This window comes from Scatophagus argus, chromosome 6, assembly GCF_020382885.2.
Source record: "Scatophagus argus isolate fScaArg1 chromosome 6, fScaArg1.pri, whole genome shotgun sequence".
NCBI classification, from domain to species: domain Eukaryota; kingdom Metazoa; phylum Chordata; class Actinopteri; family Scatophagidae; genus Scatophagus; species Scatophagus argus.
Window position 1 is genome coordinate 24,973,924 of NC_058498.1, and position 18,485 is coordinate 24,992,408.

General features: G+C 39.8%; 1 protein-coding gene across 1 annotated transcript in view; it reads left to right on the forward strand.

Annotated features, from left to right (window-relative positions):
- LOC124060133 (cadherin-2-like) overlaps positions 1-18,485 on the forward strand; it is an 86,389-nt gene that overhangs the window by 39,370 nt on the left and 28,534 nt on the right. The window contains exons 3-10 of the mRNA XM_046390707.1: positions 2,942-3,150; positions 6,199-6,372; positions 9,380-9,535; positions 12,147-12,291; positions 12,395-12,567; positions 14,844-14,981; positions 15,328-15,513; positions 16,232-16,485. Coding sequence (XP_046246663.1) covers positions 2,942-3,150; positions 6,199-6,372; positions 9,380-9,535; positions 12,147-12,291; positions 12,395-12,567; positions 14,844-14,981; positions 15,328-15,513; positions 16,232-16,485 — 1,435 coding nt within the window. The remainder of the gene's footprint in view (positions 1-2,941; positions 3,151-6,198; positions 6,373-9,379; positions 9,536-12,146; positions 12,292-12,394; positions 12,568-14,843; positions 14,982-15,327; positions 15,514-16,231; positions 16,486-18,485) is intronic.

An 18,485-nucleotide genomic window follows, 5' to 3' on the forward strand; every position in this document is an offset into this window, starting at 1 on the left:
TTTGTGCATGTTTCATCAGGTTTGTCAATTAGGAGCATAAATCACATGTGATTTGACATTGAGTCATACATCTCACACACACACACACACACACACACACACACACACACACACACACTCTTCTCTCTGTCTTATAAGTGCTATTTCCCTCCAGCCATCAAGCACATTTCAAATTAATTTTTATACACCTCTAAAAATAGACAGAAATAGGTGTTTTTCTATCAGCTAAAGAAAAATGAATACATTAGCATATCATAAACACCCATGAAAGACAAATATATTTGCTGTTGAGTATTGTCAATTAGTGCCACACAATATGTTTTTTTTTTTTTCTTGTTTTTTTTTTTCTTATCACACAACTAACTCCTGGGTATGGTTAATTTATAATAGCATTTTGGATTTTATTTTGATTTGTAACAACAAATCTATATCAAACTATTTTTCTTCATTCTTTTTTTTTTTTTATTAAGGCTAATAGTGTAGCTCTAGTACTGGCAACGCCTGTCTGTTGATAGGTCCACCACATAGGTCCATGCAGAAATATTTCAACAACTAACTATGGATTACTGTTGGATTCTGTTGGATGTAGATTTTATCCATTTTGTGTTACTGTAAAGCCAATATACCGGGACAAATCAAGCAATTTAAACATGTCACGCTGAGCTCCAGGACCTTGTGATGAATAATTTTTATTATCTTAATTTTTAAGATTACTTGGTTAATTGAAAAGTATCCTGATGATTATTTTATTGCTGCAGCCCTGTAATGCAAATTTAAATGTTGAAAACCTGATCGAGAGACATATCAGCATTCAAGTAGCCAGACAGTGGGGAAAAAGTAGCCAAATAAGGTGGTTTGTTAATAATAACAATAATTTTGTAAGAAGGTGAAAATACTAAACAGTAATAGACTAATTTGGCTTACATAAGTTTAATTTTTTTTAATGTGAAAATCCAGCCCCCTGCACGATCTATGTGGACAATAGTAGTTGACAGTGTGGGGACAGGACTGGTGCAGGCATAGTTGCTCTGTCGTCATGCTTGCGCTGTTTTCAAGCAAAGAGGAGTGGTTGTAAAATGTATATGCATCGCGACTGGCTAATCAAAACTGTTTCATTAGAATCAAAAATTAATAGAATAAAGTAGCTGACTGGACTTAAATGAGTAGTTGGCTGCCAGCCACCATCACTGACTTATTGGAAGCTCTATGGAAGCTTGTCCTTTTAGTTTCTGCACGTATAGAAATCTTAGCGAATTCATTGTTTCCACTTCCGGTTTGACTCCATTACTTGTCAAAAGACATACTTGGACAAAAACCAAAGCTGCACCCTTCCTCTCTCTCTCTCTCTCTCTCTCTCTCTCTCTCTCTCTCTCTCTCTCTCTCTCTCTCTCTCTCTCTCTCTCTCTCTCTCTCTCTCCCCCCCTCCTCCATCAGAGGTGGAAGAAGCCATTGTGGATGCACTGACTTGTTGGTAATGTGCCGACTGTGATGAGCTGACATTTGCAGTTGACAGCTTTGTTCTGCATGAGTGTGCTGTGTCTGCTCAAATCACAATGTGGACAAACTTGATGATTTCTGGCGAAATGCAGTCACAGTGTTACGCCCCCCCCCCCCCCCCCAATCACCCCCCCAGGCATCACAAAAGCTATTTCCTCACCAAAGGTAGGCTATACTTGGCAAACAAATAGAGAGGAGAAAATTGCAGGGAGAGAAGACCCTGCTGAAAGCTGGTCCCATTTCTGCCCATTTATAGTTTTACTTCTGCAAATCCTGCTTCTACTTTGGGATTTACAGACAGGCTAAACGTCCTTGGCCATGCCCATCGATCTTTTCTCTAATTCTCATCTAAAACCAAGTTAGGTTTTACATGACTTTTTTCTACACTCATTTGCTCAAGCATTTGTTTTTTCTTCTTTATCCTCTTCTTTAAGAGGTTAAAGAACCTTTTAAAATTACTCTTAAGCAGCATTGAAAGAGAAGCAGGCTTATAAAAACTATTAGATGTCTTGAGCATCATTACATAGACATAGACCAAATGTTCAGTCTGACATAATTGGCACTTTGGCAAATTTCAGTGGTTCGGTAAGACATTTCCGTGAGTCAACCAAAGATCCATGGTGCACGTTTGGTTGTCTCCTGAAGGAGACCCACAATATGCTGGAAAGATTACATCTTATATGACCTAGGAAAGTTCAAGATCCTCCAGAGAAAATAATAGCAGTCTTCTGGGTAACCTTGCCTATCCTGCTGGGGCTGTTTCATGGTTTGGGTGTGGCCCCTTTGTTCCAATGATCAGGAATCTTCTAGAAGTCAGAGGCAACTAGCTATTCTTGAAGATGTTTAGAGTCTCATTCAAAAGTCTTCTTCAGTTCTTGCTGACTGGTTGAGATCCCGAGGCATTTGAAGGTGTCCTATGGAGAACTTCAGTGTATTGTGATACTAATAAACAAGGTGATACAGTACATTGTTTCAGATGCCTGTTATTTGTGTTAACAGAAGTGATATGTGTTGACTTCTTTCTGGCTCAGTTGATGTTACATTGGAGTGAAAGACTCAAATGAATGAAGATAGATTATGGGATAGAAGATAGATTATTATCTTCTAACACTGACACCTTGCTGTCCAGACTCACAACACAAAATGAATCAATTTCATGAATCTTTGCATGTGAACTGTTATTGAAAAGTCCACCTAATTAGTTTTTCTGCACAGTTTCAGTTTGACTGAAATTTTGCCTTTTAAATGCATGATATTTGTATGAAGTAATGACAACATCTTGGAATAAAGTAAATGTCAGTATGTAAACATAACCCCACTGGTGGGTTCAGCAGGGATGTAACTCTGTGAATTGCCTGCACACAGAGCATACACAGCACATCATGCCAATGATTGATGGGTTCTTCCACTCAGGCTGACAGCTGTCTCTGTCTTTCTTTCTTAGTGAGCTTCATGGACTGTGGTGGAGGAAAGGTGTGGTTCAAGGCTGGAGATCCTTCTGATTTCAGAGTGAGCGAGGATGGTGTGGTCTACACGCTGCGACACCTCAGCCTAGGGGGAAAGGCAAAAGCCATGGTGGTGGTCTATGCTCAAGACCTGCAATCCAAACAGGTCTGGAAGACCAGAGTGCACCTCTATGCAGGATCTCAACAGGTAACGTAGTAGCGGAAGCAGAGCTGTTTCTTTGTAGACACTCATGTTCTCAGCACGATGCACAGTGTGCACAGATATTTGGTTTTCAAGGTTCCACTGTGATACACATGTATTTATGTGCATTATTTTTGTGCTATGGCCACTGTTAGGCAAAGAGGGGGCTTCTCCCTGTGTTAGCTATTTATTGAGAGAGTGACAGCAAACTATAACTATGTTATCGTCCACAACTTTACCACTACAGGCACACCCGCTATTGTTATATGAAGACAGATAGGCTGACATAGAAATATTAGCCATATGGCTTAAATTGTTGGTTATTTAATTAATTACTGTAAGATAAATGTGAGAATTTGTCTTGGATGAGGAGTTTGGGCCAAAGAAGAATCGTTAATGTAATGTGTTTTATAGAAATCTGGTTATAGTTATACATGGAATTTCAAAATTAAGGGAAAAAATTCCATTCCTGATGTCAGAAAATTTGGGATGTTGTGTAAAGAAAAGAAAAACGGAATTATTGGCAAACTATTTACTGACTACTACAAAATGTGTCCTTGGGCCCATGCAGTAATATCCATTATATAGTTGTGTCTGACAAAGTGGTGAACCTCAGTCCATCCATGCTTGTGAATGACTGAACCTCTGGAGGATGCCCCTTTCTTACCCAATCACAATAGTGTCACCTGGTTTAGCAAATTATCACATTCTGTTTTATTTACATTTTACACACCACTTCAACTGTTTTGAATTTGGGGACCTAATATGTGACCAAACATAACCTTGGGTTCTTCTTTGGCCATCTTACAGATTAAATAATTAGCATATTTAATATCTTTGATAGACTGATCAATCATGACTAATTACAGCCTCAATTTACTCAATAATGCATTTGTTAGCTTATTTAACAGGCTCGTGACTCTTTAACCACAATGTCATCTTCAAGTAAGAATATTGGACAGCACAAGTGCTTTCCGAATTCCAAAGTCAGTGTTATTCATCTAATGTTGGTGCACCACCCTCGCTCTCTTCAGGTGAAAATACAGTGCACACACATCTGCTCTCACTGAGTCATTTCAATAATCGTGAGCTCATTAACACATACCGAAGCTGACAGTGTTAACACATGCCTACGTCTGAGTCTGAGGATGCCAGTGTGTGTGAATTCTGTCAAAGAGTGAACTGTAATTTTTAGTAGATTCATTAAGCAGTCTGAGCGTGATGGGCTGTTATTTCTGCCCCAGTGCTTCAGTTATGTTGGATGAAGTATGTATCAATATAAAATCAGCTTTTCCAACCCAGCAGGCGTCTGAGGTTGGCCAAGTGCTGATTGCTGAGACAAAGTGAGTCAAAGAGCCATCTGTTATTTTGTTTCATGTACAACAGTGATAATAAGTCCCTCTGCATGTATTTAGACAAGACACTGGCCTTGATTGGCTGTTCTTCTAAACACAGCCCAGAAATAGTCGGCTGCCATATGCTTTAGCCGCTCTCGGTGTCACTTGCTGCAGTCGGCGAGGAGGGTGAAAGAAACTGTCAACAATCCTTCATAAGGAAAACTCGTGAGAAGCAGCCATGGCATTTAACAGCTAGTCATTTACCAGGGGAGCAGTGTCAGCGTTGTGCCCTTCAACTGAGTGACAGGACTAGGGCTGTTAGCAAACGAAACTGAAGAGTGAGACAAACAAGAGGACATGGTCTGTGGTTGGCAGATCAGACGGGGTCACCTTATAGCACCTTACTTATATGAAGTATAGGGAGCCTTGTCTTATATGCTGCCCACAGAATTCTCAAATTGTTCTCAGACTTATGATATTTTTAATGAATGAACCTCACATACGGAGAGAGACAGGTTTAGAAAGGTTGGACAGGTTGGGTCACATTAAATACTGGCCTTAACATCGAATCGTGTCAATGAGGTGATGAAGTTCATTTAGTCAACAAAAAACATGAATCAACTGGATCAAATTAATTTGAATGCACTGTATTCACTTAGCCTAACTAACACGTATTCATAAGGCACAAGTTCTATCATTAAAATAAATCTGCAATCAATTCTTTTGTGGGAAAAATATAAAAATAAATAAATCTTTGAGTTTTGTCTCTGCTTCTATTCAAGCCTACTCCTTTGCTCTGCTGACTGGAAATGATTTGTTTAATTTGTTTTTGGTTGTGGTTTTGCTTGATTATCTCTCAATGCAATGACTCAGATCTCTTGATGACCTTTTGGAGGTAATTTTACAGCGTATTGTGTAAATTCGTTATACCACCCGAAAGTGATGGCCAGTATTAGATTCATCATATTAAATAAATAAAATTTAACTTACAAGAAAAATTAATTAAATTCAACTTAATACTTACAATGCCTGCTACCCATCCCATCTCCAAGCTCAGGGACTGAAGTACATCAGAGCTGCAGGTAAGCCATAGCAGGTCAGAGTAAATGTGAAACTCTTTCATTTCCTTAACATCCTCTGGGAATTCTGCAGTGTAGCTGCTCACAGACCACTCATACATATCTATGGTTGCATCGAACCTACACACACACACACACACACAACAGTTGTGTTTCTATCACTTTTGGGGACATTACATAGACTTGCATTTCATGGAGAATTAACCACCACCTATCCACAGCAATAAACATACCTTGCCTAATCCTAACCCTCACCTTAACCTAACCCTAACCTCAACCCTAACCTCAACCCAACCTTAAAGCAAGTCTTCACCCTAATATTTAATTATTTACATTGTGGGGACTTACATTCTTGTCCCCTAAGTAAGGTGGACCCTCACCATGTGAATATGTGAACAGTTTTTTTGTCCTCACAACTACAGGAATCCACACACACACACACACACAGAGACACAGAGTGTGACAGGTGGTGGTCATTTATCAGATGGACTATAATGAGAGCATTAATCCAAGCCCCTGGAATGAGGTCAGAAATACCCTGAGTCACCAAGCCCTCCCAGCAGGCTGGCTCTGCAACACAATGTCTATGTGTGTGCATGTGTATTGCAGTACACGATGGTTGTTTACTGTCTCTACAGGTAAAGCCCAGTGATGTAACACTGACTCAGCGGGTACCAGAGATCTTGTTTCCATGGCGCAGCGTGGTTGTCAGGGGTGATGGTACTCTGAGGCGAGTGAAGAGGGACTGGGTCATTCCACCTATCAACGTCCCTGAGAACTCACGAGGACAGTTCCCTGAGGACCTAGTCAGAGTAAGACACACACACACACACACACACACAAAAGCAAGCCTGTCTTACAGTAGCTGTGAGGACCCTTGACTAGCCCTAAAGCAAGAAAAATGAGGAAAACAACTCTAATAATGTCATATAGCACATTCATTCCAGGCAAAATCCGGTCTGCTTCACAAAAAAGCAAAGAACATTAAACACAAGTCCACATACAACCACACAACTATAATTAAAATTATCAAATGTAATTTATTAAACAACCACAACAAGATGAAGGTAATCAAATGCAGAGGGAAAAGGGAATGTTGTTAGTCTGCTTTAAATGTTAACACTGAGGCAGACCTTATGCAATCTGACAGTCTTCCAGTAGCTGGGAACATAAAAATTAAAAGCACCTTTGCCAACTTTGCATTTAACCCTTTCAACACCCAAAAGACCTTAGAGATATCCTTAGAGATCAAGAGATTTACTGTTGGCTTTTCAGACAAGGTCATAAATGTTAGTATGAATTCTAGAATTAACTGGAAGCTGATGCAGACATTTGAGAACTGGTGTAACATGATTAAAATTTTATCTTAAACTCTGGTAGCAGCATACTGAAATAACTATGTTCAACCCACAGTCTTAGGGTGAGCATTTCAATACACAACAGGAGATAAAAGCATGAACTAGTTTGCATCTGCCTCTGAAAAGAAGTCTCTTACTTACGTTATATTAACAGGCTTTTCAAGGCCGTTTCAAGTTGCTGACATGGCCTAGGAATAAGATCGCTGTTAGCAATAAACTAGACTACTTTTCAGGGACTTTGAAGACCAATATCTCTTTTTTCAGGGGCCTGTCACCAACTACAGGGAGTTCTGTTTTGTCTGTGTTGTGTTGCAGGATAACCAAATATTTAGGTTGTAAATGCACGCATGGTTTAATGTTGCTCAGGCCTCTGTGGGACATGAATGTGCAACATACATTGACTTTTGACATTAGCTTAAATGGAAGAGCAGCAGACCACGATGTGAGCCTTGGGGCTCACCACATATACCCCACGTATGCTGTGTAGCTCCAGACATTCTGTAGAGATATAGAAATATGTTGTCTACTTTGGTAGGATGTAATCCAAGCAGGTATTGACCATGATAAACATACCCACTTTTTAGGTTTCTCATCTTAGAGGCTTTATCCTTGCTACAGAACCTTCACACATAAAGAAATGTCATGGCTTTTTGTCTCTCTGTTTTATCATACATCCAGCTGCCAGGTAGCTATGTCTGCTACAGTACAAATTAAATCTCTATGTGTAACTTGGACAATGGAATTTCATTGTTGACATTGGTAAACATCTATGTAAGAAATTAATCGAAGCTAAAGCATTTCATCATCTAGCTTTTGGTGCTTTCAGCTGCAAGTATTCATTCAGTGAACGGGGCTGGCTCAGGTGTCATCACCTGACCTAAGTATGGCACCTTGAGATGCTAATGAAAGGTTGTACAGCTAGTAAGTAGACTTTTTAAAGTATTTTTAGGTTCGCATTATGGACAGTGGCGGGAGGTGAGACATCATGTGTGAGACCGATGTGATCAAGGTCCTTAATCCCATCTTAAACTCTAAGTTACGGGAATGCCCCAATAAGTGAGGGGGCAGCCATGGCCTAGAGGTTGGAGAAGCGGCTTGTGATCAGAGGGTCACCGGTTCGATTCCCCCACCGGACAGGCAGTAAAAATTTGGGTGTTGGAGTGATTAATACGAAAAATGCTTCCCCTCTCCATTAGCTGGCTGATGTGCCCTTGAGCAAGGCACTTAACCCCCCCAATATGCTCCCTGGGCGCTTGATGCTGCCCACTGCTCCTGTGTGTGTTTCACTGCATGTAATTTGCTGGGTGTTGCGTGTGTGTGTTCAACTAAGGATGGGTCAAATGAAGAAGACGAATTCAGTGTGTGTATGTAAAAATATATATACTGTCAATAAAGCTGATTCTTCTTCTTCTTCTTAGATTACTTTGTTCAGTAAACTGTTGCTCTAAAGTGAACTCCCACGCTCAAGTATCACGTTGTTATTTCAGCTATTCTCTCTAACAGTGAGGCTGAAACTCCATTAATATTCCCTGAATGTCTGTGTCAGCCTGCTTTGTTCTGAAGAAACCAACTATTAATTAACTTTAGCTAATTGTTGCAATTTGGGAGCCATTGTCCCTGTAGCATGACATTAAAATTTTATCTTCAAGAAAAGAAAAACTATGACATGTCTGTAGTTTTGAAAGTGAGAGCTAGCAATAATCACCCATATCCTGCCTTTGTGAATATACACAGAATGTGTTTTATAGATCATCTGTGAAGTGTTTGTGAAGTCAGCATGAGTACTTGTACTCTTTGTAACCCATGTAGAGTTCTGCACATAGCACTGCTTTCCCTTTTAAGCTGATCAAACTTTCATCCCAGTTATATAGTTACAGTTAAAGCTAAAGTGATTGTTGTTGCTTAAAGCTGCAGCCTCTTCTCCATATTCATGTAGAGTAAACATGGTTATGTGCTTTTCAGTTCTGTTTCCCTCCTTTTGTTTTGATCATGTGGACAGCAAGCAGGATGTTAATGGTGCACCAGGCATCACAGTTTATTTTGACTTCAACTCAAATCAGATTTTCTGTAGTTATGTTGCAGCAGCCTTAAGCATTTGCTGAGCGTTGCCTGTGCAAGCATAAAGTCATAACGACATATGAGACACATCCAGGTCAAACTCAAGAAGTTTAGCTTCACTTGTGTATTATATTTTTACCTTTAAACAGACAGTCATGCTCACTGGCAGAAAAATATCTCCCAAAATACACTGACAGAAGTAGATGCAGAAGACTGAGCGAAAAAAAGACATTTATTCTGTGTAGACATTTTCACATAGGATGTTCTTTTATCCAGCTACTCTGTTATTTATCACTTACCACATTAATTGTTGTTCCAGTCCCATCTTTTCCTGTTTATAGTACATTAACTCAGAATACTCGTATGTCAACCTCCTTCCTTTTCTACCCCGGTCTCTCCTCAGATCCGCTCAGACCGGGATAAGAACAGGATGCTACGCTACAGTGTGACGGGCCCTGGGGCTGACCAGCCTCCAACCGGCATCTTCATCATCAACCCAATCTCTGGCCAGCTGTCCGTCACTAAGCCTCTGGACAGAGAGCACATCTCCAACTTCCATGTAAGACTCTCCACACCATGACAGCTAAGGTCAAGACCAAAGCAAACATTTAACGTTTCTGTCCAGGTTACTGTGCATTTGGAATTTTGGGGTTTTTTTTACATTTTTTTGTACATTTGGATTTTGACATACAGAAGTATCATGGTTGTGTGTTTTCCAGGGGTTCTTGCATGTTTTATTTCTTGGACACCTCAAATCAAAATCACTATGTTTTTTAACAAGACTGTCATGGCCTTGTGATAAAAAGGATGAGACAATAAACACGCTAAAATTCCAAATTGTGGCAAACACATAAAAGATATAGCAAAACAAATTGTGTGTGTATGCGTGTGTGTGTGTATATATATTCAGTTCAATTCAATTTATTTATTTATATAGCACCTTATACAGTCAAAATTGTCTCTAGATGCTTTACAGAGACCCAGAGTGTGAACCCCTGAGCAAGCAGACAGTGGCAAGGAAAAACTCCCTTTTAACAGGAAGAAACCTTGAGCAGGACCAAAATTACAGAATAAAATTTGGCCCTAAATGTAGGCTCAGGGTGACTACAAACAATCTCCTATCAAATCTTTTATCTTGTCCAAAAACCTTGATTGGGAGTGGAATGAGTGTTTTTGCAGTTTAACAGCACCGACAGAGTATTGAGTTTTCTCTACTGAAATGGTCAAACTGATCACTACACATCATAGCTGAATGCTCATTGGCTTTTTTGTTTGTTTGTTTAGCACATAGATCTGATGGAAAATACAATGAAATCTAATACATCAAAATTTTACTTTACGGAACATGGACATACATATACACTTTTCAGCTTGTGCACCCGTACTAATAGGATATGCTTTACTGCTTTTGGTAAAGTGGTAACAAGTGACCTGTAAGTTACTTAACGTGCTAAATAAGTTTGATAAGGAAATCAGACATTACTGAGCTGTTTTGGAAAGGTGATGGGATGCATTGTCCAGCTCGGGTGGGGGGTGGTGTGTCAAAGAACACCCACATGACTGTCAGGATCTAAGGTTTCCCTGCAGAGCTTTGCACTGTAAACAGGTGATTAATGTTGTTCACTTCAGCTGTCAGTGGTTTTAATGTTGTGGCTTATCGGCATATTCTGTTTACTGTTTACTCAGAAAATACACTGAATGGTTTACCCCCTGTTTGATTTAATGGGTGAATCTACTCTCAGTGTGCCTCACCACCACAGGTTCATGTCACCCCCCTTTTTTTTTTATTTTTATCTTTGCTGTCACTCCCTGCTTGATATATTCTCTGTAATGCTTCAAAAAATGCTGGTGTTTGCTCACTATATCTAATACAGTCACACACACCTCCGAGAGAAGAGTCTAACCTTTTGATCTGTAGGGATGCACACACACACACAGCTCACACAGGGGAGTGGAAATCTGGAGTCGCAGCAGGGTGATTTGCATTTAAGCCGTCTAATGAATATTCATGTGATTGGATGTAGTTGTCAGAGCTAGGAGCTGGGATTGGCCGGCATGTTTATTCATGAGGGAGGATTTGGCTCTTGGAGAGCCTCATACAGATGCTTCAGAGGCTGTAAAGGAATGGCTTATCAAGTGTCCAAGGCCAATCAGTACTTATATTCAGCATCTTTGACCATTTTATACTCAATATATAAAACACATAGGCCTGCTGTTTAAATTTGGAACACGAAAAATAGTAAAAAAACAAAAATTGATTCTTGACTTTCAAATTGGCATCACCTTCACTGGGTCTGTATAAAAAACTGGATATTTTTTGTTCATTGCTCTTTAAGGATTGTTCTTTCGGAGCAATGTAATACTACTTACAATGAAATATTCCATCTTTAAGTTGGCTTTAAAGGTTAATATTGATTATGCTCAAACCTGCAGGGACGTGCTATACTACACGACACATCCTGATGAACATCCGGCTATAAGCAAGGATAACTTTTCATTTCAGAATGATATGCTCTGGGAAAGGCTCACTGACAAAAATATAAGCTGTCATTTTTAAGTGCTCCTGCTCCGTATTGTTTGCAGCTAAATATTGATTACAGTATCTTGTAATCATACAGCATCTTGTAATTGATTAAGTACCTTATAAACAATAATGCGTGATCTACAAATGTTTGTTGTTTTGCTCCCAGAGAATGAATCCTATATTGGTAGTTTACTGACCTTTGTGGTTCTAAACGTCTACTGATGGACTGACACAGAATTTAGTAGCATTCATGTTTCCCGCAGGATGAGTTGTAATCATTTTAATAATACTGGAAGTCAGATTACTTTGGTTTATGACCTTATACTCCCAAAATATTTCCTTTAGCCCATATTGTACTTTGTGTTTCAGGCTAATCAGCAAATTTTAGCAAGCTAGAAGTAAATATTATACATGATGTTAGCCTGGGTTGGGCAACATTATACTCAACTTTTTTTTTTTTTTTTTTTCACATAGTTGATGTTAGTTTAATGAGTCTTTTCAATGCACAAGCAACACTGTTTAACAAAATCATTTAAAGCACCTGGAGTTGTACAGGTGATCAAGACATGTTATATTAGTACTCAAGATTTCAGTTAATCTAGTCAGTCAATCAGTTAATCTCATTTTGTGTTTTATGTGCACACAGTTGCGAGCCCACGCTGTAGACCTGAATGGGAATCAGGTGGAGAACCCCATCGACATTGTTATTAATGTCATTGACCAGAATGACAACAGACCAGAGTTTATGCACACCATCTTCAACGGTTCTGTACCGGAGGGATCCAAGCCTGGTAGGAACACACACAGACACACGCATACACACACTTGTAAATTTTGAATTTAATCCTTCTTCTTCACTGACGTGTCTGTGTTGACTTGTGTGGTTCTCTGCAGGATCCTTTGTGATGACTGTGACAGCAGTGGACAAGGATGATCCAAAAACTGCCAATGGGATGCTGCGATATAAGATTCTCTCTCAGAATCCCCAGAGCCCCTCCTCCAACATCTTTACTATTAATAACAAGACTGGTGACATCATCACTGTGGCAGCAGGCCTCGACCGGGAGGTGTGTGTGTGTGTGTGTGTATGTTTTCAGATGGACATTTTGAAAGGCTTGTCCCCAAACCCATATGGAGCAGCTGCTTCTCAGCCTGTGAATGTCTGTCCAGCCTGCAGTGTTTCCTGCAGTGTAAAGACAGCTTGTAGCTTTTTTTTTCCCTACTCTTATTCTTACTGAGGAAAGAACATATAGGTCCTACAGAATGTTCTGTTTCTAATGAGGTCATGCTACTTGCATGACAGCATACAATGATTATATTTTTAAGGATTTGTTAATAACCTCAATATCAGTGCTACTTTTTAAAATATTTGTTGTGAATGTTTAGGAAACACATATTTTCTTTCTTAAAACACAGTTAGAAACATGTGAATTGTGTGTGCATATTCATTCACCATGGTTGGCACTAATACTCCAACATCAAGGTTGGATCTGTTTTACAAAATACATCTGAAGGCCACTCACTAACTGCTCAAGCATCCAGATTATCTGAGCCACTTGAAAGTGAGCGTGCTTAAAATGTCACGAACAAAGCCTCAGTACATACATTTAGTTGGTGAGTGCAATGTTATCAGATTATGAAGCACTGTGATAGTAAAACTGAAGTTTTTGGGCCGAACATGTCCAATCAACGCCCCCTTACCCAAGTGTTATGAGGCACATTAAATTGCCCTGAAGCCCCTTCTTGTTTTGATTTTGGGGGTGTAAAAGGAGAACCCAGTGAGCAAAGCTGTTTTTTTCTGCAGCCGCAGTGCCTATCTGGAGAGAGCTTAAAGGAAAAAGCTAAGCTACGGTGAGAGAGAGAGGGAGCTGAGCCCCACTCTGTGCTGCTCATTGTGAGGAAACACTGACATGCCCCATCAGTAAAGACCAAATATTGCTATTCTGAATACTTTCTACGGTCTAATATGTTCTGTCGCAACTGTGAGAAGACACAAGGATGCGTCAGGGTGACTCAACACCAAGAATGTTATTGTTGTATTTGACACTCAAGCTGCATGTGCTTGTGTGTGTGTGTGTGTGTGTGTGTGTGTGTGTGTGTTTTGGGGTCCCTTTTGTGAAACTGTGGTCTTCTGTGTCTCTATAGAAGTATATGAGTACTACCTAAAGCATATGTATTTTCTCAAAATACTGGTTCTGTGGTGCTTGGGTTTCAAATCTGCTGCCTGCAGTGCACCATAGGAGCCTCACATAGCGTGTGTCTCTTGCTTTCAGCATGTTTGGGCCTTTAGAGTGCTGTTTTGAGGAGCTTTTTTAGCTCCTACCTCAGAATAGTTGCCTTCCCAGCAGAAGAGCAACGTTGATTGGTTGAGTGCAAGTCACCAGTTTTAAATGCCTATGTAAATTGTTAGCTGGTAACAACAGCGGCTTAAAATATGGAACAAAATAAAGATGAATGTCCATTAATAAAATAAATAAATAAAAGCCCTTCTTGGGAAAGCACTTTAGTGGGCAGTTCAATTTTCCACGTTTCAAAGTTTAAGGATTTATGATACATGTTCTTTTTTTTTTGAGCATTTTTTGGAAAATTTTGAATTTTATGCAGACATATATGAGAAATCCTAAAGCTGAAAGTAGTCAGGATTGTTGTGAAGTATGACAATCAACTGCTCACTGACATCTGAGCAAACTGCTGGTGAAGACCATGTGAATCAAATGCTCTACAAGAGGCGACAAAGTGGAGATGAAATGCTCATTTTCTTGTCAAACACAGTCTCCAAAGCCAAAGAACGAACTGCCAACATATGTAAAACGTTGTTTAAAATATATTGTTCGGATTAATATAAAAAAAATGTAATCAAAACTGTAATTTCATAAATTGGATACTGTTTAAGTGTACTTTTCAAAGCTAGAGTATAATACAAATTCTTAAAATGGAGATGATATCATTTCCATTTCAGAGCTATTAAAAGGTAATTCAGATTGTGCAGGATGTGTGCAGAAATCCTGTTAAGTCTAGCAGTTATTAGATTTGTGAACTATTGTTAAACAGTACTGATTGAGTCATCAGCCGTAATGGTGCTTTGACAGAAATACATTCCACTGTAGTCAAAAGCCTTTAATTAGATTTATGTTTAACTATGATCTGTGCAGCAATATTCCAACCAGCTTTTTTTAATAATGTGTGTTTTTTACAGTGTTTTACAGTGTGTTTTCCATCTATCTAAAGAAACAAATGGCAGGATATGCTGTTCCTCAGGATCTTTCTTTAAACTAGAGCATCTAAACAATTTGAGTTCCATATTTTCAGTCATCAACCTTTTTTGTTCTCTTTCTGTTTCCAGAAAGTCACCCAGTACACCCTGATCATCCAGGCTACAGACATGGAGGGAAACCCCACCTACGGCCTATCCAACACAGCCACCACAGTCATCAGGATTACCGATGTCAACGACAATCCCCCGGAATTCACCACAGACACAGTAAGTCCACAGACATTCTCTCGCGCATGCAGAGTGGAAATCTATTCTCTGGAAAACTGCAGACAGGGCCGCTCTTCTAAATGGCACTGAAGCTCTTTGAGGTTTTATTGGTAGTGGCTGATTGTGGAGGAGTGGAAAACCAATGAAATGTCAAATATGTTTATCTTTCTCGGTAAAGCTGAACAGGTTGGACGGGAAGGAGAAGTGTTTGAGCTGAAAATGGTCTGAATTAAAGCAGTTATCTGTGTGTGAGAGAAGCAATCATCTTCTCTTTGGCGGTCACTTGTTGGCTGTAATTTTAAGCATAAATAAATATTAATCAGTCTTTTTTGGCCCTCTCTCTCAGTTCTTTGGGGAGGTTCATGAGAACAGGGTGAATGTAATCGTTGCTAACCTGACTGTGACGGATAAGGACCAGCCTCACACTCAAGCCTGGAGCGCCGTGTACCGCATCATCTCTGGAGACCCCACTGGCCACTTCTCCATCCCCACTGACCCCACCACCAATGAGGGCCTGCTCACTGTGGTCAAGGTGGGAGCTGATCCTCACAGCACACCCACACACTCATGCATGTTCAAATATGTGCACACACACGCGGTGTGAATAAACAAATGAAAAGTGTAAAGGTCTGAAGCAGTGCTATGTAAATCATTTCATAATATTCCTTCTATTCTGCGCACATCCTGTACATGCTGTAATCCATACAATTGTGTTTTATCTTTCTACTTTAAGGAACAGTTCACCTAGAAATAAAAATTCAGTCATTATCTACTCACCTGCACGGAAGTTGAGTGAAGTTTCTTTGTCCACAAAATGTTTCTGGAGCTAAGAGAGTTGCAGAATTGTTTTGAAAACCTCAAAAAAACAGCCCAAACCAAACATGAATTGAATTGATTTAATAAGTCCTTATTTATGCACTTTTTGAGCTGAGGTCTTTAGCCTCCAGCCTGTAAGTGTTAGGGCATCTGACAAAATCAACGAGAACTCACAGTCTGTGCACACCTCAGTGTTAACCTTCTAGTTCACACACAGAAGATATGTGAAGTGGTTCTATAGGGGGCTACACCTATACTCATAGCGTCTGGGGTTATGTGTTTTTTATTGTTTAACAACAAGTCCCCAACTTCATCAGTCGTTTAGAACTGTTCCTTTAATATCCTAGTTAGTCATTCAGTCATTTAGTTCTTATAGTTATAATCCTTGATGTGCTTTCAGTCATGTTATCTTGTCTGTCCCTTCTTCTGTCCAGCCCATCGATTTTGAGCTGACCCGTTCCTTCATGCTGACGGTGGAGGCAGAGAACGAGGTCCCGCTGGCCCGTGGTATCCATTTGCCTCGTCAGTCCACAGCAACTGTCTCTGTACAAATCCTGGACATCAACGAGAGTCCAGAGTTCAGCCCCAACCCCAAGTCCATCAAACTGGAGGAAGGTCTACCTGCTGGGTCGCTTCTCACGACCTTCACCGCCCAGGACCCGGACCGCTTCATGAGACAGACTGTCCGGTAAGACACTCACTGTGACTGCTCTGACTTTATGAGTTCACACAGTTTCAGGTGGATGTCAAAATGAAATGTGTCATGCTAAAATAAATAAATAAATAAAAAACAGGGTACATACAATTAAAATGTGTAATTTAAGTAGAAAATGTTGAGTAGGTTTAAACAGAGAGCTGAATTTGTCGCCATCTTCTCATAAGAAGAATAAGACATAATTGGATAGCATTTCGTCTTTGAAATTAGATTTGTATTTATTAGAATGAATTCTGAAATCACTGTAAATGACTGTCATTGACAAAGTATGACTGAAAGAAATTAGCTTATTAGTATGTATTTAAATGCAACCTTGCAACCAATCTGTTCATGCACAGCTGGAAGTCTGTGATTAAAGACAAAATTAGCATAAAGCTATCCTCTGTGACTGCAAGAGTTGTCATAGCCCATTCTTGACTTCCTAGTTTGGAAACATTTGCTAACATGCCTAAAGGAACAATTAGTGGCTCCACCAACAAGCCTCTTAAATATCTCAAATCAGTGTTAACACTGAATTGTTTCGAAGTAGCACTTCACAACGAGAGGATACTGAGTAATTAGAGATGCTCACAACGAGCCCCTAATATAACTTAAACCGTCTGTTCTATTTTTAAACCATCAATTTATTTTTGTATGTGGAAGAAATGAATGAAGTTTCAAAATCAGACAGCCTCAGTCTCACCCGGACGCTTGTGCTGTTTGCAGCTTAAACCCAGCTTCATTTCTTACCTTTGCACAGCTGGCCAGTCACTGTGTGAAGTGGGTGTTATGTAAGAAGGTGACACAAATGGTTGGACACGGCCATCTTAAAGGAAAGTGTTCGGAAACGGTTTGGCCGTCGAACGTGCAGTTCTGATGGAGAATAATGTCATCCAACATGTACTCAAAATGGTTATAATATAATCATATGATCTTCAGATAAAAGAAGATTTATGTATGACTATATTAAGAATTTGTGTTGACCATGTTCAACAGCTCAATTTAATTTACTCAGCAGGGTGAATATCCGCCTACTCAATTAGTGAAGGTGGCTTGGTGTTTTCTGTTGCAGCCCCATTTTGAGATAAAAGCGGAATTTTTTTTTCCTAAAAACATATTTTGTGGAGGAAATGCTTATCTTTCCAGATCCGGCAGCACTGACTGAACTAACAGCTCAACAACAGCAGACTAGAGCACTAAGAGCCTGCAGGACTGCTGCCTCTTGTCCCCATCCTTCTTTCTTTTACATCCCACTATTTGTTTCTAAATGTAGTGCTGAAGTCTTTGTAGCCTAGCAACAGCCAATGGTGGACGCACACTCTGTTCACAAAAACATGCGAGTACACACACACACACACACACATAAAGCGAGTATATTGTGCACTATAGAGCGGGCCGGGGAGAGCATTTTGGTTTGTGATTTTTCTTTTTTGTGTTGCTTTGTGTTCTCTAGTTGGTGCTGCTCCTACATTTATTCATAACGTTGCCTTTCTACTCTTTATCTCACCAATTAAAAATAAACCAAATGGACAATATTCCGTATTCACGGGTGGTTTCTGGTGGCTTTTCGACAGCTCTGCTTGCTTTTATTTAAAGCTGTGCTATTTTCCTATTTACACATTACGTTTTTTCTCAACCGTGTGCACTATTTGAAACATGAATTTGCTCTTACAGCGTTGCAGATGTATTGGTATGAGTAAATTCTCTTAGACGAATAGATTTCATCGGCAGGTCACAGGGATTTGCCAAACTTATTCTTTATATGGGCTGTTTTCAAGTCACACATAACACATAGCAAATTTTCACTGACAAATATATTCCGTGATATAATTTCCAAGTCTGTTAAAGGCAGAACCATTTTCGGTGACAATAAACGAATGAGTTGCGGTCGCCTCACAAGAGCGTTGCAGCTTCTATATATCAGCTCCACAGTGGCTGCTTGGCGTGTAGCCAGTGGAGCAGATAAAGAATCCTCTCTGTGGTTCCCTCTCATG